Below are 23545 nucleotides of genomic sequence, written 5' to 3' on the forward strand. Positions count from 1 at the left end.
TGCGTGGCTGGACCCGAGGCAGACATATTTGTTAAGGGAAGGAGACCCGAGAGAACCTGACAACTTTTCTTCTCTTCACCCGATCAATGCTTGCCACCCAAAGTGAGACCTGAATTATGGCGGCTTCTGCGCCGACGCCGCACGGAACTGGCTTTCCAGCAGAGGGGCGATGTGGCTACTATGTGGAAAAGAAGAAGCGCTTCTGCAGGATGGTGGTGGCAGCAGGAAAAAGGTTCTGTGGTGAACACGCTGGAGCCGCGGAGGTCTGGTATCGCCTTACCCTCTCGAGAGTCGGAAATAAGTTTCCTGGTCCGGCACCTCCCCTCTGACAGATTTCTGCTTCAGTCCCCTGGATTTTCCAGCTTTTCCTGCGATAAACGCAGTCCTGGCCTCCCTAGGGAGAGATGATGAGCCGTAGTGAAGTGCAGTGTTTTCTTGTACTAAGTAAGGCGCCAGCAGTGACCCGTTTATCTTGATACCAACTCATGGTAATGCTAGATTTTAGTTTTACGGCAGACTACCGCTTCTTGCCCTCCGCTCACTCTCCGCCTTCCTGATGGGAAATGGTGGTTTAGAAAGAAGAGTGATCAAAGAAGCATCCCAAGGTTTCACTAATTGTGTTTTCATTGTTCCGTGAGTGATAATAACTTCTTGTCAATGCGGTTGAGAGAAACTTTTAAAATTTTTTATTTAGACGTACGGTCTTTTGAAAGCAACTAATAACTACTTTGCTGAAAAGGGGAAGGAAAGATTTAAAAACATGTAAGAATTGACTCTCCTTTTAAAATTGAGAACAGAAAGTGTACAGTTTTTGTTCAATTATACTTATGATTGTATTGTCAAACAACATATTTTTAGTATGTGTGTTTCTTTAGGATATATATGATAGGAAATTTAAAAATCAAGAACAGTAAAATGCTAATAGAAAAAGAGCATGTTTAATAGGTTTTAGAAAGATTAAACCAAAGAGACAAGCATCTGATTTTATGCCTTCTGAATGTCCAGTATTATTTACATTATTTTTCTTTGTTAGATGGTTTATCCTTCTAGGCAATATCCAGTACAGATAACCCCAGAATCCCTTCATCTCCTACTGTCCCTCATAGCTATAGCTCTAGTTCATATTTTGATTTGGCTAATATTTGCCTAGGGTGAAGTGTACTGAAACAAGCTTATTCTTGTTTTGGAATGTGAGTGACCTGTGATTTATGGGAACTCTTTGAAGTACACTCTCTGTTGTATTGGCTGGTTTTGAGAGCACCAGCAAACATCCCCTGATTGAAAAATGAACTTTCTGATAGGAGGAGGATTTTGTTCTCACTCTAAGGCCTTACACTTCACCTTAATCAGACACCCAGAGGTGACTGCAGATGGTGACAGTGGTAGAATATGAATAGATCCTTACAGGGTGATCCATATTCCTGGAGAGGAATGACATCATGTTATTAATCCCTTGAAAAAAGACTGCAAAACACTAAGTGGAAACAGTTTCCATGACTATGATTTGGTTTTCAATTTTGGGCATCCTACTGAATCTGTAATTTATGGTATAATTGGATGTATTGTTTCCGTCTTTTTTTTTCTTAAGTGTCATATATGGCTGAGATCACTTGTACTCAGTTTTACCCAGTGGTTCTTAAATGGGGCTGATTTAGCACCCCCAGACAATGTTTGAAGACATATTGGTTGTCACAACTGAAGAGTGTTTCTTGCTTCTAGTGAAGAGAGGCCAGAGATTCTGCTAAACATCCTACAATGGACAGGACGAAAAAGAATTATCCAACCTGAAATATCAGTAGTGCCAAGGTTGAGAAGCCCTGTTTGTAAACCCAAATAATAAATGTTAAAAGTGCTTTTCTCCCCTACTCTATCATTAAGCTTTGGGAGGTTAGTATAGAGTCTTCTCTTTCATGGAGGTTAGACTTTCAAGTCAGCAAATAGGGAAGAATAATGTACTATATTTTCAAAAGATACTGAAAAGTCTCTTAGCATGTTCGTGAAATTCTGTGTACATAGTTTCATGAATATGCTGGGAGGCAGACCAGAACTGAAATAAACTGAAAAAGGAATTGTTAATGCTAATCGTGAACACTTAGCATTTACTGTATGAACAGCACCATGCTAAGCAGTTTTGTTTTGTTTTTTTAACCTATTAGCTCACTTAATTTTTACAACCCTTAGGAGGCAAGATATATTATTCTCATCTTTCAGATGAGGCAGTAAGACTACCTCAGATTGTAGAGTTAGGAGCTGATAGTTAGGAGCCTGATAGATAGAACTGGGAGTCATACCTAGGTAGTCTGGCTGACCTTTGGTTTTAACTGTTATGCTATCCTGTTATATACAGATTCATGTCAGTGTTGGGTAGACTTGCCAACACTATTAATTCCTTTTTTTTTTCCTGAGTATATGTAGTTAAATCCGTGTAACTTAGAAACGAACAGGATGTAACTCTTCTATACTAAAAAGTTGCAAAGCTAGCAGAGTAAGGCCACATACCAAATGGTTAAAATACCATATAGACAGTCCCCAACTTACAATGAATGGTTCGACTTATGATTTTTTTGGATTTATGATGTTGGAAAAGCGGTAGGCATTCAGTAGAGAGTGTACTTTGAATTTTGAATTTTCATCTTTTCCGGGGCTAGCGATATGCACTGCTGGGCAGTGGCAGGGAGCCAGGGCTTCAAGTCAGCCACGTTATCATGAGGGTAAACAAATAATATGCTTACTACCATTCTGTACCCATACAACCATCTGTTTTTCACTTTCAGTACAGTATTCAATAAATTACATGAGATATTCAACACTTTATTATGAAATAGGCTGTTAGATGATTTTGCCCACTGTAGTCTAATATAAGTGTTCTGATCACATTTAAGGTAGACTAGGCTATGCTACGATGTTCAGTAGGCTAGGTGTATTAAATGCATTACTGACTTAAGATATGTCAACTTATGATGGGTTTATCAGGTTGTAATTCCATCATAAGTTGAGGAAGATCTGTCTTTCTTTGTTTCTGAGATACTTTTTTTTTACTTTTTTTTTCACATTTTAACATCTCTGAAATTCGAATGCTTCTTAAAATCAATGACATGTTATAATTTAAATTGGCAACATTTTTCCTTTCTTAGTAATACCTAAAATAATAGTGTATATTATAGTCAGTGCTGTCATAGATTCAAAATTCCATATGTAGGCCTTTTCTATAACGTGTTTGAAGCTATAGACCCTGGTTGTCCAAAGCATTATTTGCTCAGATATACATAAACGAGCTACACCAAAGGTGTTTTTTTAATTGAAGTGTAGTTGATGTACAGTGTTATATGTTACAGGTGTACAATACAGTGATTCACAATTTTTAAAGGTTATACTCCATTTATAATGATTATAAAATATTGGCTATATTCCCTGTGTTGTACAATATATCTTTGTAGCTTATTTATTTTATACGTAGCAGTTTGTACCTCTTAATCCTCTACCCCTGTACTGCCCCTTCCCCCTTCCCTCTCCCCCCGGTAACTACTAGTTTGTTCTCTATATCTGTAAGTCTGTTTCTTTTTTTGTTATATTAACCAGTTTGTTGTATTTTTTTAGATTCCACATATAAGTGATATCCTACAGTATTTGTCTTCCCTGTCTGACTTATTTCACTTACTATAAAACCCTCCAAGTCTATCCATTTTGTTGCAAATGGCAAAATTCCATTCTTTTTATGGCTGAATAGTATTCCACTGTGTGTATATGTGTGTGTGTGTGTGTGTGTGTGTGTGTGTGTGTGTTTGTGTATACATATGTATATATATATATACCACATCTTGATCTATTCATCTGTTGATGGACACTTAGGTTGCTTCCATATCTTGGCAATTGTAAATAATGCTGCCTTGAACATTGGGGTACATGTATCTTTTCGAATTAGTGTTTTTGGTTTTTTTGGATCTGTACCCAGAAATGGAATTGCTGGGTCATGAGGTAGTTCTGTTTTTAGTTTTTTGACATTCCTCCCTACTGTTTTCCGCTGCACCAATTTACATTCCCACCAACAGTGTAGGAGGGTTCCCTTTTCTCCACATGCTTGTCAACATTTGTTATTTGTGTTCTTTTTGATGATAGCCATTCTGACAGGTATGAGGTGATATCACATGACACTGGAGATTTTTGTTGTTAAACTCTATGACCTGATTTTGCCAGTGTTTTGTTAATGTCCTTGTAAGGTTTCCTTACCTTGTTTTGGGATAGCATAAGCTTATGATTACAGTGAAGTTGTATCTAGTATCTTGATATTTTATTCAAATAAATATGCCTTTTTTTTTTTTTAATTAGGAAGAAAATGCTCGGAAAAGAATCCTGTGTCCTTTAGATCCAAAACAGTAAGTATGGGTCAGAGAAGGGTTTTTCTGTGCTGGAAACAGTGATTATCACAGTCTTATTTTAAATAATTTTCTCTTTAAATTTAGCACAGTATATGAAGATCAACTAGCAAAACATTTGAAAAAATGTAACTCAAGAGAGAAGCCAAAACCTGTAAGTGTTTGATCAGTAAAACTGAATGGTGAAATGTGTGGTATGTAATGTTTATATATACTTAGTAGATTACAAATGTGAATTTTTAACAAGGAGGCTTAAATATGGCAAATACATTTGAGTGTATATAAGACATCAGATTGTGAATCCACTTAGACTCCTAATTGAGATAACAGAATTTTATGCAAGAAGAGTGGTATTCAGAGAATAATTCCACAGTTTAGTTATTCAAAAATATTTACTTAGTGCCTACTAAATTCATTTCAATAAAATATGATCCCAGCCTTCATGGAAATTACTTGAGACTGGTAAGTAACTTGTAAATAATGGGCATTATTTAATAAGTTCAATGAAAGAAGTAAGTACACATGTGATAAGAGCACATACTTGCATTAAAATTAAATCCAAGGGGTCAAGAAAGGCTTCCCAGAGGGAATAACACTTGAGCTAAGTCTTGATTTGGCAAAGAAAAGAAAGAAGAATCTTTCTAAGTGGAAAGAACTATATGTGCAGAGGCAGAAATTGAGAAACCACTTGAGGTTTTCAAGGAACTTGTACTCATTCTAAAAGATACAGGGAACCATTGAAAGATTGCAAGTGAGGAAATGGTGGGGTCAGATTTATCTCTTAGAGCAATGTGGGAGGATGGCTTGCAATCAGAAGGTCTAGTGAGGGGGGCATTGCTGCAATCCAGGTAGGACATGATAAGAGACTGAATTAAAGAGGATGGAAAGAATATAGATAAATGCAAGAATTATTTAGGTAGCAGAATCAATAAAAGTTGTTGACTGATTGGAAATTCGGAGTTGGATATGTGAGTCCGAAACTCAGTAGAGGGGTTGGGCGAGTAATAAAGATTCAGAAGTCAAATACATACAGATCATAGGTGAAGCTTTGGATTTTTAAGTTACCCAGGGTAAGAGATTAGTTAGAACTGGGGGGAAGTTGGGGGACTTGTTTATTCAATAGATATTAATTGAGCACTTACGCCAGACATTGTACCAAGCACCCTGCTTAAAATAACATGAAAATCTAGTGGAAGGGATAGAAAATACAATATTATATGTGTTAAAATAGATTAAGTACAGAGTGCTATGGAAGAATAAAGGAGAAGAGCCTAACCCTTTTGGGAGAGGACATAGGGGTTTAGAGAGATGGGAAAGGAGTCAAGGAGGCTTTTCTGAAGGAATGTCATAAGATGAGACCTAAAGGTCAAAGGAGAGTCATCCAGACAAGGAAGGAAACATGGGTAACTCACATGACAAGTATGAAATACAAGGGGAGAGCTGAATAGAAGATGAGAGGTAGACAGGAATTAGAGCATGAGACCAAGGACAGAGCTCTAGGTGACACTGACACCTAAAAGAAACGAGTGATCAGCTATGTCTAGCATCACAGTGGAGTCAAGTAAGGTAGGGACAGAAAAGAATCCGTTGGGTTGGCTATATGGCAGTTGTTAAAGATCAAAGAGTTTAGCAAAATGCATGTTAAATAGAGTGGAGTGGGCAGAAATCAGACTGAAATGATACATGAGTAAATGGAAGACAAGGCAGTAGAAATCTTAAGTGTCAACTATTCTTTTAAGAAACTAGTCTATGAATGGAACTTGAGAGGTAGAATAGCAGTCAGAGAGGAAGGTAGGACAGAAGGAGTGTGTTTTAAAATGGGAGGGACTTCCCTGGCAGTCCAGTGGTTAAGACTCCACGCTTCTAATACAGGGGGCATGGGTTCGATCCCTGGTCAGGTAACTAAGATACCATGTGCCGCGCGGTGTGGCCAAAAAATGAATTTAAATAAATGATAGATAGATAGATAGATAAAATGGGAGAAAAGAGTTTTATTTGTATGCTTAGAGTAATGAGCCAGTAGAGAAGAAGAAGTTGGAAATAGAAGAGGGCATCACTGTTAGTGTGAGGCTCCCCAGGAAGCAGGCAGAAATAGGGTACAAAATAGAGGTCGAAGGGAAGAAATAGCTCTTCCACTTACGTAGATGGGAAGTAGTATAAGATGGATATCAGTTCAGGTAAATTTGAGCTGACAGGAGGTTAATTGAGAAAGATGTCATTTGATAGCTACACTTCCTTGCTGAAGTAAGAGATAAGGTGATTAAGGGAGGTGATGGTATAGTAGGAGATTTGAGGAGAGAGGTAAAAGTTTAGAATTAGAGTTATGCAGAATAATTGCTAGGCATCTTTGAGAGTCAGACTGATGGAGATACTGAATTTGAACTGGCACCAGTCCAAATGACTGAGGAGCTTTGCTTCAGCAGTGTTCAGCAGTTTTAACTTTCAAACTGTTGGGAGTTAAAAGTCATATTAGGGCTTTCCTGGTGGCGCAGTGGTTGCGAGTCTGCCTGCCGACGCAGGGGACATGGGTTCGTGCCCCGGTCCGGGAAGATCCCGCATGCCATGGAGCGGCTAGGCCCGTGAGCCATGGCTGCTGAGCCTGCGCGTCCGGAGCCTGTGCTCCACAACGGGAGAGGCCACAACAGTGAGAGACCCGCGTACCGCAAAAAAAAAAAAAGACAAAAAAACCCCAAAAAACGTCATATTAATGCAGGCATTCGGTTTTGTAAGGGTGGGTTTGACAGAGAACCAGATTGTGAAAGATAATGATAACAATGGTACTGAGTGTCCAGACTGGGTGGCATGAAAGGGAAGCCAGAAATTAGCTGAGAAAAAAATAGACTCTTTAAAAGGTGAAACTCTTTAAAAGGTGAAAGAATATGATTAGGAACAAGAGAATCACTATACTTTGTACTAACATAGTACAAAGTTATAGTCAGAGAATGGGCTAATGAAGTTTAAGGTTTCAGAGGTTAAATGGTTCATAGTAACACCAGAATCTAGAGGCCCCCTGAAAGTAGTTTGCCAAAGTGGAGCAAAGGTCATTAGAATTAAAAAGGTCAAGCAGAGCTGTTTGTTGGATGCCTTGAAAACATAGTCAAATTGGCTGAACTTAGTGGAAAGAACAGCTTGGTGTCAAAGTTCTTAATGAATATTGGATAATGACCAACAGATTGATAGTTGACAACTGCTGGGAGAATTAGAAGATGTTTAACAGCCCACTGTTTCTCAGTGGGGGCTTTTGGCATTTCGAGTGGGACAGTCCTATCCTGTGCACTTGAGAGCATCCCTGTTTTTAGAATTCCTGGCTTCTGAGTGGAAGATGACAAAGGCCCTTGTCAAGAAGTATGAAGGATTTGAAATTTAATCTTATTTTCAAGCTAACAAGTTAGCCTACCATAGGATTGTGGATGCTGGAAGGAGATATGAGACTCCTGGGTCAGAGACAAAGGGCTTTATTACTCGCTGCACAGCAAGCAATGTGAGCTTCTTGTCTGCATCAACTCCCTTTGTTCCCTAAGTGCCCTCAAGTTGAAGTGGTCTTGGTGGATGCTGCACATGTTTGTGCACAGCTTGTGTCATAGCTGAAGAAGGCCAAGCTTAGGAAATACATCTTTTTAAATGAGCAGTAAGGAAACCTGCCTCACCTTTGTTCCATAAGTAGACATTTCTTTATTGTATTGTACAATAAGCAGGCCTGCCACTGCTCTAGAAGGAGACACTACTTCTATCTTCCAAGATTGATTGGTATACAAATGTCCTTGCAAAGATAGTCTAGAATAGAGGGGGGTCAATGCCTTTGCTTATAAGACTTACAGAAAATTGAGAGACCTGTAGATAATTGTCTCCCAATAACACCTCTCAGTCATTTTGAGAACAAAATATCCCCATACATTTCCAGATGCCTCCCAAGTGAGAACTAGTAGGACAAATGGCATAAGTTTAAAAAGAAAAATATTTTTACATAAAGATGTGTAGAAGATTGTTTCCTTAATTTCTCTTTCTGACCTTTCATTGTTAGTGCATAGGAATGCCAGAGATTTCTGTGCATTAATTTTGTATCCTGCAACCTTACCAAATTCATTGATTAGTTCTAGTAGTTTTCTGGTGGCATCTGTAGGATTTTCTTTGTATACTATGTATATATCATGTCATCGGCGAACAGTGACAGTTTTACTTCTTCTTTTCCAATTTGTATTCCTTTTATTTCCTTTTCTTCTCTGATTGCTGTGGCTAGGACTTCCAAAACTATGTTGAATAAGAGCGGCAAGAGTGGACATCCTTGTCTTGTTCCTGATCTTAGTGGAAATGCTTTCAGTTTTTCACCATTGAGAATGATGTTTGCTTTGGGTTTGTCATATATGGCCTTTATTATGTTGAGGTAGGTTCCCTCTGTGCCCACTTTCTGGAGAGTTTTTATCATAAATGGGTGTTGAATTTTGTCAAAAGCTTTTTCTGCATCTATTGAGATGATCATATGCTTTTTATTCTTCAGCTCGTTAATATGGTGCATCACATTGATTGATTTGCATATATTGAAGAATTCTTGCATTCCTGGGTCAAATCCCACTTGATCATAGTGTATGATCCTTTTAATGTGTTGTTGGATTCTGTTTGCTAGTATTTTGTTGTGGATTTTTGCATCTATGTTCATCAATGTAATTTTCTTTTTTGTGTGATATCTTGGTCTGGTTTTGCTATCGGGGTTATGGTGGCCTCACAGAATGAATTTGGGAGTGTTCCTTCCTCTGCAATTTTTTGGAAAAGTTTGAGAAGGATAAGTGTTAGCTCTTCTGTAAATGTTTGATAGAATTCACCTGTGAAGCCATCTGGTTCTGGACTTCTGTTTGTTGGAAGATTTTTAATTACAGTTTCAATTTCATTACTTGTGATAGGTCTGCTAATATTTTCTAATTCTTCCTGGTTCAGTCTTGGAAGAAATTAAGGAAACAATCTCATTTACCATCTCATCAAAAGGAATAAAATACCTAGCAATAAACCTACATAAGGAGGCGAAAGACCTGTACTCAGAAAACTATAAAACGCTGATGAAAGAAGTCAAAGATGACATAAACAGATGGAGAGATATACCATGCTCCTGGACTGGAAGAATCAACATTGTGAAAATGACTATACTACTCAAAGCAATCTACAGATTCAGTGCAATCCCTATCAAATTACCAATGGCATTTTTCACAGAATTAGGACAAAAAATTTTACAATTTGTATGGAAAGACCCTGAATAGCCAAAGCAATCTTGAGAAAGAAAAATGGAGCCGGAGGAATCAGGCTCCCCGACTTCAAACTATACCAAAAATCTACAGTAATCAAGACAGTATGGTACTGGCACAAAAACAGAAATATAGATCAGTGGTACAGGATAGAAAGCCCAGAGATAAACCCACACACACATGGTCACCTAATTTATGACAAAGGAGGCAAGAACATGCAATGGAGAAAAGACAGCCTCTTCAATAAGTGGTGGTGGGAAAACTGGACAGCTACATGTAAAAGAGTGAAATTAGAACACTCCCTAGCACCATACACAAAAGTAAACTCAAAATGGATTAAAGGCCTAAATGTAAGACTGGATACTATAAAACTCTTAGAGGAAAACATAGGAAGAACACTCTTTGACGTAAATCTCAGCAGTATCTTTTTGGATCCACCTCCTAGAGTAATGAAAATAAAAACAAACAAATGGGACCTAATTAAACTTAAAAGCTTTTTCACAGCAAAGGAAACCATAAACAAGGCAAAAAGACAACCCTCAGAATGGGAGAAAATATTTGCAATTGAAGCAACAGACAAAAGATTAATCTCCAGAATATATAAGCAGCTCATGGAGCTCAATACCAAAAAAACAAGCAACCCAATCAAAAAATGGGCAGAAGACTTAAATAGACATCTTTCCAAGGAGGACATGTAGATGGCCAAGGGGCACATGAAAGGATGCTCAACATCACTAATTATTAGAGAAATGCAAATCAAAACTACAATGAGGTATCACTTCACACTAGTCAGAAGGGCCATCATCAAAAAAATCTATAAATAATAAATGCTGGAGAGGGTGTGGAGAAAAGGGAACCCTCTTGCACTGCTGGTGGGAATGTAAATTGATACAGCCACTGTGGAGAACAGTATGGAGGGTCCTTAAAAAACTAAAAATAGAACTACCATATGACTCAGCAATCCCACTACTGGGCATATACCCTGAGAAAACCATAACTCAAAAGGACACACGCACCCCAATGTTCATTGCAGCACTATTTACAATAGCCAGGACACGGAAACAACCTAAATGTGTAATGGTGAATGGATAAAGAAGATGTGGTACATATATACAATGGAATATTACTCAGCCATAAAAAGGAACGAAAGTGGGTCATTTGTAGAGATGTGGACAGACCTAGAGTCTGTCATACAGAATGAAGTAAGCCAGAAAGAGAAAAACAAATATCGTATACTAACTCATATATGTGGAATCTAGAAAAATGGTACAGATGAACCTACTTGCAGGGCAGGAATAGAGACATAGACGTAGAGAATGGACATGTGGACACAGGGGAGGAAGGGGAGAGTGGGACGAATTGGGAGATTAGGATTGACATACATACACTACCATGCGTAAAATAGATAGCTAGTGGGAACATGCTAATAAAGCACAGGAAACTCAGCTTGGTGCTCTGTGACGACCTAGATGGGTGGGATGGGGGGGTGTGGGAGGGAGGTACAAGAGGGAGGGGATATAGGTATACATAGAGCTGATGCACTTCCTTGTATGGCAGAAACACAACATTGTAAAGCAATTATACTCCAATTAAAAAAAAAGAGAAAGAAAAAAACATGTAGAAGAAAAGTGATGACTACCCCAGTTAGCCCCTCAGTAAGAAGAAAGAATGTTGCCTTTACTTTCAGGTATGCATGGAGGTTATCTTCCTTACCTAAGTGTCAGTCTTTAGTTAAAGCAAGCAGGTTGAATACGTGTTCTGGAAACAGTTTGAGAGAAGAAATGAATTTATTAAAAATGGAATACCCCTGTGAATTTCCTGGTGGTCCGGTGGTTAGGACTCCGTGCTTTCATGGCCAGTGGACTGGGTTCAATCCCTGGTTGGGGAACTAAGATCCCACAACCCACATGGCATGGGCAAAAAAAAAAAAAAAATGGAATACCCCTGCACAGATTCCATTGCATGCTGGGACACAGTGGAAAGGAAGGGGAGAAAAGTAGTGGGATGACGAGATAAGAGGAAGGAAATGCAGAACAGTGTTTAGTACACTATGTATAACATGAAACCCAGGTAAAATCTTATCACTCGTTTGTTTACTAATAGTTATAGTTAATTTTCTCTTATGGTTTTGCCAGTCATCCAACAAAATATTCTAATACCTGCTTTCTTCACCTGTTCCACTTAATCACTGGTTTCCGTTATTACCCATATAGGTAAAGGTAGCAGCATACAATCCACATGTTACCTTTCTCTTATCTGCGTAACTAAAGCCCATTGCTATGCATAATGTCCCAGGAGTTGTTTTCACTTTCAAAACAGAATTTGTAAAAATTGTGCTATTTCATTCATCTATATCTACGTGGTCTAATATGGTAGCCACTAGCCATTAACTATGGCTATGTAACTATTAAAATTTGAGTCAATTGAAATTAAATAAAATTGAAAATCCAGTTCCTCAGTCACACTAGCCGTATTTCAAGGCTAATAGCTACCAAGTTGGCCAGGGTAAATGTAGAACATTTTCATTGTTGCAGAAAGTGCTATTGGACAATGCTAATCTAGATCCTTACCTAGGGTCTCTCTCTCTGAAAATGGACTATAAATATCTCACTATGTTAATTTAAACAACATAATATCACAGGACATTTCTATTTTAATTAGTATTTTAAAATAGAAGAAATCAGACCTAAACCATTGTAATATTTTTTCTTATCTCTGCTTTTGGCCCTGCTGCCTATCTGATAAACAGCCATTTGTAGTTGGGTCTTTGTTTTTGCTTTAACCATTAGCAAAAATGACACAGTCCTCAGTCTATGCTGGAGACAGGTAAAAACTTTAATAAAAATTACTAATGAATTTCTTCAGACTATAAATATTTATTCACATAGCCACCTCACTAGAATGTAAGATCCGTGAACACAGAGATTTTTGTCTGTACTATTCTCCACTGTGGTAAATCCTCAGCACCTAAAGCAAGTTAAGGACCATAGTAGTCACTCAGTAATTATTTAATGAATAAATGAACGGGAGAAAGGGAGGATGGCAGGTACAAAGTATTGGAAGAAGGCACGGATCAGTTTTTCAGCTTAATTTTTGTGAACTCGTCACGTTAATAACGGTATTGTTATGGTTTGGTTTTGTTTTTATTCAGGACTTCTTTATTCAAGATATTAATGCAGGCTTAAAAGATGAAACAGAAATACCTGAACAATTAGTAAGTACTTGACTTTTTAATTTTACAAAGTATTTATGATCATCTCCACACTGTAAATAAGCTGTGTTCCAATTTTTGGAATAAATTAACTATTTTGATTTAGAGTGCATTTTCTTATAGAATCAATGTTATTTATTAGTTCCCAGACCAGCTCACGCCCCATTTTTGTATATAGGTTCCAATTTCTTTTCTCTCTGAAGAGCAGATGGAAAACTTAATTAAGAAACTGAGAAAAGCAAGTGAGGGTAAGTCTGCCTAAATTTGCAAGTTAAATTTTTTTAGAATAATTAGGTGGTATATGAGTTAATTCCACTGTGGTTTAAGAGATATTACTACCATTGTTTAGAGCCCTATGGTTTCATGTTTGGTTGTTTAAGCTTTTGTGCTTTTATTTGGCACAGGTTTGAACTCTACACTTAAAGATCAAATTATGTCCCATCCAGCGTTGCATGATGCCCTTAATGACCCTAAAAACGGTGATTCTGCTACCAAACATCTGAAACAGCAGGTATGTTTAGCCATAGTAACGCTACTAAAAATGGCCTTTTTGTTCATTTGTCAAAGCTAACATTCTGTTGTTTCTAAATATAGTTATTAATGAGATTTTGTTTAGATTATCTTTCAGGGTACAGAATCCCCATTTCAAAAAATGTATATAAAAATATATAAAAATCCTTGGAATGGATATGGTTCTGAGTATTACATGTTAAATATTTAAAAGCAAGAGAAAAGCTTTAAAGCCAAACAAAAATTATCAGTGTGAACATGCTGCCCTATATAGAAATTATCTTGCTATTTTCCCATTTGAGCCGAATGTTTTTGCTCTAGTTTATAAAATAATCTCGTGAAGTTTGCAGGCTTCTATTTTAGGTAACATTGAAAAATTAAAGTTACTTGGTCCAAGAAGATGCTTTGTTGAGTTTGGAGCAGGAAAGGGAAAATTATCTCATTGGGTTGATATTGCCTTAAAAGATGCTGAAAAAGTTCACTTCATCCTAGTAGAAAAGGTGACCACAAGATTCAAGGTAAGTGAAATCATTGTAGTCTATTGGTAACCAAACTTTGTTTGCACTTTTCTTGTTTGGAAAAAAAAAATGATACTCAGAAACAGGCCTCTTAAAGAAAATGAATTTTTTTGTGTTTATTTGATTATAGCTTTTTATTCTAATTATATTGATGATTTAAACTGAAGGTAAATTTTTTAATCTAAATTTTGATAGTTCATTGATCTGAGTTCTTAAAATATTTACAGAGACAAGAAATTATGTGGAAAGAGCCAAGCTCAAGCTAGGAGTTAAAAGTCTTAAGTCCTAACCTACATCTGAAACTTACCAACTATTTGTTCAGTAAACATTTATTGAGCATACCACGAGCACCTTAATAGATATTGGGTAAAGTCAAATAAGACAACGTCCCTATGTTCTGTTACTTATATTGGAAAGAAGAGACAAACAGATAAATGATTATAGAAAAGGGTTAAAATATGAAAAAAGGTCATACAGAGTACAGCAGTGTAGGTTCAAAGGAGGGAGTGACAAGTTTTACTGCAGAGAAGGGCTGGTGAATGGCTACACAGAAAAGGTGGTGCTTGAGCTATATCTTGAAAAGTGGGTATTTGCTAGATACAGGGTTTGAGAAGCATTCTAGGAAGCAAGAAGAGTGTAACTAAATGCCTGAAACGGCAGGGAGGCATGGAAACATTTCTGTGTGATGGAAGTCCATGGTGCGAAGTAGAGTTCAGCAGTGATGAGATGGGAGAGGAGGCCTAGACTCTGGAAGGGCTCATATTTTATGCGAAGGGAGGAGTTTGACTTTATCCTGCTACAAGCTGGGGGTACAGTGGAAACAAGATTTAATTCTTGTCTTCAGGAAGCTTACATCTAATGGGACAGACTTATAAGTATCTTGGCTCAGTATGCTAAGTGTCTTATGATAGTGATAAGTACCAGATGCTATAGGAGTGTGAAGATAGAGTGCCAGCCTCAGTCTAGTGTGGGTCACTGAAGTTTTCCTGGAGGAGGTGGTAGCTGAGAGGAGATTGAAAGAATATATAAGAATTAGTGAAGTAAATAGAAAAGGGTTTTAAAAGTTCCTCCTAGCAGTACCATTGAAGCTGTGTCAGAAGAGTGTGAACCTTGAATTAGAGAGATTAATAATAAGATCATTATTATCCAGTAATCCAGGTAAGAAATGGGCCAGAGCTAAGGATGTTGCAATGAGATAGAGAGGAATGAAAGAGTGTGAGAAATGTTATGATGTTGGAAGCCCCGAGACCTGGTGACTTGTTATCCATTAAGTGTGAAAGAGGAGTTCTTCTGGTGACCTTTTGTGCCTTAAGTGACTAAGTGGTGTGCTTCCCTCAGATAGGGAATACAGAAGAAGGAAAGGGAAAAATAGTTTGGAGGGAGAAATAATGAGTTCAGTTTTGAATGAACTTGCTGTTGAAGTAGAGCTATTTATTATCTATGAACCTTAATTCCTTCATCAGTGAATTGGGAATTTTTAGAGTTAAAGGAAATAATGTGTACATAATAATTTATAAAATGTTCAAGTCTTATAAAGATGTACAATATTGTTATTTTGGAGTTTTCATCACAGAATATACAATCTTAAATTTTTTTAATTAACAATTCTACTTTTTAAACACTAAAAACTAAGATGGAAAATTATTTGCTGTGAATTTTGAAAACAAATAGAAATCTTTTTTCATAAAGCTTTTGTTCTTTTTTTACATAAAAGGCATTGTTATAATAATGTTCTATTTGCGCAGGTAGATGGCAAACACAGAAAGAAAAATTCAGTGTTTGAGAGACTTCAAATTGATATTCAGCACCTGTGTTTGAGTAAGTTGCATAACTTGCAGTTGCTCGTCCATAAATCATAGAAATTTCAAACTCTGAGGGTTGCTTAGAAATCCAATCCCACAGAACACTGCTTCAGGGAAAACAGAGATTAATCCTTTGTTAATATAGAATGTTATATCTAACATTTAGGTAAATATAAATAGAATTAGGGTTGAAACTTTAAGAAATTGTTTTTCAGTATCAACTAGGAATGAAGTATCATACTAGGGAATAGCTTAAAAGTTTTGAGAATATGTCCTTATGTTGCTTCTTTATCCTGTTTAAATTAATTACTGAGTCTGTTCATACCATACACTAGCCTTCTGCCTATAGTTAACATGACTTTAGCTAAACTATTACAGAAATGAGATAGTTCTCTGCCACACACACACACACACACACACACACACACACACACACACACAGACACACACACACACACACACCAGTCATACTCTTTAATGCCCTTTCTGTACCTTTTGGGTTTCCCTGGTGGCGCAGTGGTTGGGAATCCGCCTGCCGATGCAGGGGACACGGGTTCGTGCCCCGGTCCGGGAAGATCCCACATGCCGCGGAGCGGCTGGGCCCGTGAGCCATGGCCGCTGAGCCTGCGCATCCGGAGCCTGTGCTCCGCAGCGGGAGAGGCCACAACAGTGAGAGGCCCGCGTACCGCAAAAAAAAAAAAAAAATAGTTTTTCATATTATTTAAAATGAAAATATGGGCTTCCCTGGTGGCACAGTGGTTAACAATCCACCTGCCAATGCAGAGGACACAGGTTCGAGCCCTGGTACGGGAAGATCCCACACGCCACGGAGCAACTAAGCCCGTGTGCCACAACTACTGAGCCTGTGCTCTAGAGCCCGCAAGCCACAAGTACTGAAGCCCGTGTGCCTAGAGCCTGTGCTCTGCAACAAGAGAAGCCACCACCACAATGAGAAGCCCACACACCGCAACAAAGAATAGCCCCTGCTTGCCACAACTAGAGAAAGCCCGCACGCAGCAACGAAGACCCAATGCAGCCAAAAATAAATAAATAAATTTTAAAAAATAAATAAAATGAAAATAATGCAAACATATGCCAGCAACCTCTTCTGCTAATTTAAATTCAGCCCTGTGATGCAAACCACAGCTGGCCCCTGTAGTAAATAAAATTTGTTTATTGAGTTAATAGTTAATTTAAAATTTTGTTTACTTGGTCTTTTAAAAATGTGTTTGTTTTAAGGTCCTATTGTATAGCACAGGGAATATTCAGTATTTCCTGGTAAACCATAATGGAAAAAAATATGAAAATATACATATGTATAACTGAATCACTTCGCTGTACAGCAGAAATTAACACAACATTGTAAATCAACTATACTTCAATTTAAACAAAAAGGTATAACTTTAAAATTTGTATTTGTTTTAATACATTTACCAAGTATTCTGTTAGTTTCTATCTTCCTGAAAAATTCTCTCCTGGATCCTTCAGATACATTCCAACGTAGACTGGGTGCCCTCTGTTCCTGGAGCACAACTGTCAACCTTAAAATTCTCTTCATTTTCATCCTGGGGATTCCCTTCACTCTCCTAGGTTGGGATTTATTTTTCCACATCTTATCACATATCTTCCTCTATGGATTTACTGTCTTTGGGGAAAGCACCTCCTCCTATAGCTTCCTGAGAAACAATTGGATTAGAGATAAATTTGAGACCTTGCATTGTCTGAAAATATCTTTTACTTTACCCTTACACTTGATTTGTCTGGGTATTTCTATTTCTAGGAATTTTGAAACTATTACTCCACTAGTATTGTTGTTCAGAAGTTCAGTGCCATTCTGAGTCCTGATCCCTTGTGTGTCATCTGCTTTTTTCTTTACAGAGATTTATAGGTTCTTTTCTTTGTCCTCAGTGTTGTAAATTCTCACAGTGATGTGTCTTGATGTAGTTATATTTTTATCTGTTGTACTGGGCACTTGATGGACTCTTTTGTGTATAGCAGTGATTCTCAACTAGAAGCAGTTTTGGCCCTCAGGGAACATTGACAATGTCTGAGACATTTTTCGTTGTCCTAAGAATGCACATGCTGCCAGCATCTTGTGGATACAGGCCAGGGAGCCTGCTAAACCAGAGACCTGCTAAATATCCTGTAAGGTACAGTATAGCTCCCGACAACAAAGAATTATTGGGGCTGAAAGTTAATAATGGCAAGGATGAGAAATCCTGATTGAGAGATTCCAGTATTCTCAGCTTTCTGGGAAATTTCCTTGCATTCTTTCTTTCATAATTTTCTCTGCTCCATTTTTTCTTTTCTCCCTTAATGGAAGAACTTTTATGATTTAGTTATTAGACCTCCTGGAATGGTTCTCTACTTTTCTTGACTTTACTTCTCTGTTCTATATCTTTTGCCTTTTTTGTATACTTTCTCAGATTTCTTCAACTTAATTTCTTCTGTCATAGTTTTAATTTCTAAGATTTTTTTTCTCTGAATTTATCTTTGTAACCTGTTCTTTTTTCATAATTATACTATCTTTGTGAGGATATTAATGATTTTTTTTAGAAGTATCCTCCCTTCATATTGTATTTTCACTAAGTTGCTCTTTTCCATTTGTTTTGGTCTGTCTCTTTCAACTTAGAGGCTCTGCTCAAACATCTGTGCTTTTTGATGGTGTGTTCATAGTGAGGACTGAGGGACTAAGAGCTCTGAGCCTTCAGGTGGAGTTGTTGACTCTGAGCTCCAGTTTGGAATGACCTGTCTAGAACATGATCTTTCCTCTTGGGCTGGTCAGGTTCCCCAGAAAAGACTCTTCTGATCACCTGCCTAGAGGGTAAAGGTCTGATTACCAACATTCTGGGACCCAGTGACAAGAGCTTAATCTATACGCATACTCACTTAATCCTGCTATTTTACCACACTTCAACTTTGAACTTCCTATTATCCTTCAACCCAGTGACCTCCTGTTTTACTTGCTTGAGAGAATTAACCTACAGTTTTCCACCAGTTGGTAAAGAGGTAGTCACCAGGTGGCTATGAGATGAGGATCTGATTACTTGTTAAATAGACTTTGTGCAGGCACACTCTGTTATCAGTAACTAACTCAGCTCTACTTCCAAGGTTCCTGATGCCCCCAATTCCATAAGGGCTTTCTTAGACAACCTTTCTCTTCACCCTGATTGAGGATAAGTTTCTTGAACCACCTTACACAGGCAAACTATTCCAGTTGGTACCAATTTCTTCTCCTAGTATGTGATATCATCTGAAAGCAAGCAACAAAGAATTTGAAATATTTACTAAGGACCTCCATTGGACAATTCACTGTGCTGGGCGCTGTAGCTGGATTTGTAGGGGGAAACATACTTTTCATTTCAGAATCTTAGAAAAAGGAAAATGAATAGGGAGGAAAAAATGGAAGCCATAACTGTGATATACTACATTTTACTGCATTACCTTGTAGATGTCTTTTTTTATTTTACTTTTATACTACTATTATGAATATTTTCTTTTATTCATATTCAGAACAGTGTGAAAGCTAAAATATCTTATCCTTGATTATCAAGATATAATGAAAGCTATATCTTTAGTTTGATTATAATATTGAATATAGTATTCTATAATATAAAGTGTCGGTTGTATTATATGTATTTATCATATATATTAGTTATGCAAAATAAATCTAGTAAGGAAACTTTTGAGTCCTTTTATCAATGGGTAATAATATTTAGCAAAATAAGGCTTCTACAGGGTAAAGTCCTGAGTCAGTATAGAAGAAATAGCATTGGCCTAAAAGTCAAGAAATTAACTCGGGAGTAAAGAACCAGCTGGGGGCGAGGTGGGAAGAAAAGGAAGACAGAAAAATTTTTAACTCTGATTCTGGCTATGTCTGTAGCCATCTGTGTTACTTATCAAGTCACTACATCTTTGAGACTCTTATTCCTAAGCTATAAAGTGAGAATTTTTTGTCTGTGTCTCTTTCAGCCCTAAAATTCAAAGATTCTAATTAGTTCTCTCTTTGGGAGGCCACTTAATGCCTTAATTCACAAGAGAGCTAACTTAGTTCTCATTTCTTTTTATTTCAGACAAGATTCCTTTGCTAAGCAAAGAAAAACTACCTGTGGTAGGAATTGGAAAACATCTGTGTGGTGTGGCAACAGGTATGTAAACATACTAATAATGTCGAGACGAACACATTAAGTTTTAGCTTAACATGGTCTCAAATATTTAAAGAGTCTCTTTTCAGTAGTTTTTATCCTTTGTTTGCAACTGATTAATCTTCATAGTAGCACTGGCCCTGTATTATATCAGATTTAGAGCTTTCCTACTTATCTGCTCATTTTGGCCATTTTGCAGGATGAATTAAAGAGTTTTACGTGTAAATACTGTGTCATATGGAACCTTAAAGTTCGTTGGGTTATACTTCAACCAAAAAGGAAATAAACCATTTATAGAAACTGTATGATTCTATCCCAGAAGCTACTCATTTTTTTAGAGGAGTTGCTTGGGAAGGACTCTGAAACTTCTCCCACTAGAAGATGATTATGTATCAGGATTCTAGGGAAAACAAAAATGGAAACATTAAGATGTGCCTTACCACTTGGATCCATCGGATGTAGCATGATAAAGTAGAAAGAACATGGGCTTTGAAATCAGATAGTACAGGGTTCAACTTTGCTGTATAACCTTGGCAGATTACTTAACCTTTCTGAGCTTTGGTTATCTCGTCTGTAAAACGAGGATAACAACATATAATTTGCCAGTTTACATATAAAGTGTCTGGCACATATCAGTGCTCAATAAATGTTAACTATTGTTATATCTTCTTCTGGCTTCCGCTAATTTCATGTCTACCCATATGGGGAACTTGGAGCCTCCATAAGAGTTATTCAAGTTGGCTGGAGATGACTTTAAGTATTATATATGTGTTGTCCTTCATAGTTTTTAGATGATTTTCACGTACCTTGTCTCATTTAACTCTCATAAAAGCCTTCTGAAGTAAGCCAGTTCTATCCTGGGGAGGAAACAAAAAATGCTCCTTTACTCCTACCCATCTAACCCAAGTTTCTCAGAAATCTTATCTACACTGGCCATTTCTCATTGTTCCACACACTTTTTCCCTCCTTGATTCACTCTATCTGAATTCTCCCTTCATCACTCTATCATCATCTTAATGAAAAATCTCTGCTATTGTTGCTTACCCTTCTGGAAATTCTGTTTTCTTCTCTTTTGTGACATTCTTTCCTGGTTCTTCCCCTACATCTGTGCCATTCTTTCTGTATATCTCATGGTGTCTTTCCACTACTTGTCCTTTAAATACTAATACTCAGACCCATCTTCCACACACCTAATGTGTCTTTCCCCTTCTTAAAACTATTCAGTAGCTCCCAGTCACCTACACCTTAAAGTCTAAGCTCTTTAACATGACATCCTAGTCTTAATCTGGCCTCTGCCTTCCTCTCTTTGACACTTTCTGCCTCTATATCTATTGGTCTATACATTCTAACCCTTCCCGTATACTATAATGTGTCCATTTCTAAACTGATCAATTTCTACTCCTTCTTCAGCTCATTGTCACCACTTTCAGGGAACCTCCCTAAATAAGATACTCCTCCTTAGTGTTTATCATAGTTGCCTCTGCGTATCTGGAGCTCATTGTATATTAATTTTGTGTTTATATATCTAATTCTGAATGAATTTGTTCAGAATTTATTTATTTATTTATTATTTGAATGAATAAATAATCTTGGCCACAAATGTGCTGTTTCCTTGTCCCTTTCTAGGTACGTGGCTTTGTCCCTCAAGTTCTCTGTAAAGGAGGGGGTTGAGATGGATTGCTAAAGCTCCTTCTGATTCTAAAATAACTTCATTCTTTTAATAATTTTTCTGATTATCCCCATTTCTGAAAACCATTTACTTAACTCCAATATAAGTAAAACAGTGACTGAATATCTTGTCAGAAAATAATAGTTTATAAAATAATAGATCAGCTATCGCCTTCTCCAAATAACACGTTCCTGATAGTTTGTTGACTTAACTTCATATATTGTACTATATATACTAGTAAAATATCAGATCATTTACTATTCACTTGTGACATCTTGGGATAATAAAGTTTAAAAATACATATGTTTTTGATTGATCAAACACAGTGTGACATTCTAATCAGACAGAAAATGTGGATTTTACAGCATATATTTGGAGTCTTTCCGGTATTGTCAATAATATAGCAGTCGTCAGTGGGAAATTATCATAATCATCAAAAATCCATTGGTTTAGTTTTTAAGTGGACTATAAATTTTTCATTTTAATATAGAGTTCACTTTTCTCTAAGTTTGTGTTTATTAATCATCATACATCCACAAAGCCTTGCACATGAAAAGCATTCAGTAACTATTTGCTGAATGAATGTATAACTATAGTAAGACTACTCAGCAAGGCCTACTTTCCACCTTCTGACTCCACTCTTCTCAACTCTTCACTATTTGCTGTGAACATCTTACATTTCAAGACTGACACCTAACATCAACTTAGCAGATGCTTAGCCAATGCCTTTCCTCTTTCTTTCTTTGGGCTCTTTAAGCTCAAAACTTCCCTGGAATGTTAAATATAGAGACATAAATTTTTTCTATACAAGTCGTTTCCTTAACAAGGGTAGGAGAAATGAGAGCAAATTTGATTAGTTGGACAAAAAGTTTTACAAATTTTAGATCTTAAGCTTCACACAGTTTTTTTGGGGAAGTTGACTTTATGCAGAATAAATCATTAGAGAAAATGGTACAATAATGAGAAAAGGGCAAATATGAACAAAGTTGATAATACATGAAAGAATTAGTACAAGTATAGAGCTAAGTAAGTTTTTGTTGGGCTTTTAAAAACCATACTGCCTAATAAATGTAAAAATTACTTATTTTTAAAGATGATGTGGTTTGGGGGGCCACATAATTGTGTTTGCAGATCTTGCATTACGATGTTTGGTTGAAACCTATGCTGCCAGTTGTGAGGAAAGGAATGAAGAACCTTTAGCCAAACGCGTAAAGAATGATAAAACAGAAAAAGAAATTAACACTTTGGCCAAGGAAGGAAATGAAAAAAATATCCCAGAGAAGTGGACCCCTGTGGCTGGCATTGTTATTGCACTCTGTTGTCACCACAGGTGTGATTGGAGACATTATGTGGGCAAAGAATATTTCAGGGCTCTAGGCCTTGGAGCAGTGGAATTCCACTATTTCCAGCGAATGAGTAGTTGGGCGACTTGTGGGATGCAAAAAACATCTTTGGAAGCTTCAAATATCTCCACAAAAAGAAAAGATAAACAGAATGATGGCAGTGAAGAGCATGATGATGGAGGATACAGAATCACAGATGACAGCACTGAGAGTTTGCCTGGGTAAGTGACTACTTTGAAATGCACAACACTAGGGCAGAAATACTTTATTATTACTATACTTTATTTTTAGATGAATATTACCAAAAATTCATTCATGAAAATATATTTTACTAAAAAAAATATACATATATTTTACTAATTTTAGAATAAGTTAAAATATACACACTTTAACTGTGGCATTAATAAAACATATCTTGGGAGCATGGGACATAGCACATAGTATGTTGTGGGTTATTTAGCAGCTTATCAATGAATAAGACTAAAATAATTTGTTATAAGGTTTTACAGAATTTTAACAATGTGTTGTGTGTGTTTATTCAATTTAGGTTTCTTAATGTTGAAGAAAAGAAGAAAATAGGGCATCTTTGTAAATTGCTGATTGACCAAGGCCGAATCAACTATTTACAGCAGAAAGGATTCAATCCCGCTTTACAGTACTATACAGACCCTCTGGTGTCTTTGGAAAATGTATTGTTAACTGCTTTACCAAATCATTCTTCATCACCAGAAACAACTGCTTAA

The 23545-nt window shown here is 37.0% G+C and overlaps 1 protein-coding gene across 5 annotated transcripts; it reads left to right on the plus strand.

Moving 5' to 3' along the window:
• The first annotated feature begins 15 nt into the window (after nt 1–15).
• On the plus strand, nt 16–23545 carry TRMT13 (tRNA methyltransferase 13 homolog). 5 transcript variants are annotated; one of them, XM_060026199.1, is made up of 11 exons: nt 22–263; nt 4327–4373; nt 4461–4527; nt 12756–12818; nt 12994–13063; nt 13220–13326; nt 13676–13843; nt 15589–15661; nt 19719–19793; nt 22591–23023; nt 23350–23545. In XM_060026199.1, the coding sequence occupies exons 1-11, from the start codon at nt 117–119 to the stop codon at nt 23543–23545; spliced, it is 1446 nt and encodes a 481-aa protein (XP_059882182.1). In that variant the 5' UTR covers nt 22–116. The 5 variants fall into 5 exon arrangements, with proteins under 5 accessions (XP_059882204.1, XP_059882210.1, XP_059882182.1 ...); XM_060026208.1 differs by having other exon boundaries at nt 26–232; XM_060026221.1 differs by lacking the exon at nt 23350–23545 and having other exon boundaries at nt 16–263; nt 22790–22978.

The sequence above is a fragment of the Delphinus delphis genome, chromosome 1 (genome assembly GCF_949987515.2).
Source record: "Delphinus delphis chromosome 1, mDelDel1.2, whole genome shotgun sequence".
NCBI lineage: Eukaryota > Metazoa > Chordata > Mammalia > Artiodactyla > Delphinidae > Delphinus > Delphinus delphis.

Excerpts from the sequence above, each read along its gene's own strand:
- TRMT13 (XM_060026199.1), top strand. The coding sequence starts at position 117 with ATGGCGGCTTCTGCGCCGACGCCGCACGGAACTGGCTTTCCAGCAGAG. Across the intron at positions 15,662-19,718 it reads TATTCAGCACCTGTGTTTGA|ACAAGATTCCTTTGCTAAGC; the intron begins GTAAGTTGCATA and ends TTTTTATTTCAG. Across the intron at positions 19,794-22,590 it reads TCTGTGTGGTGTGGCAACAG|ATCTTGCATTACGATGTTTG; the intron begins GTATGTAAACAT and ends TTGTGTTTGCAG.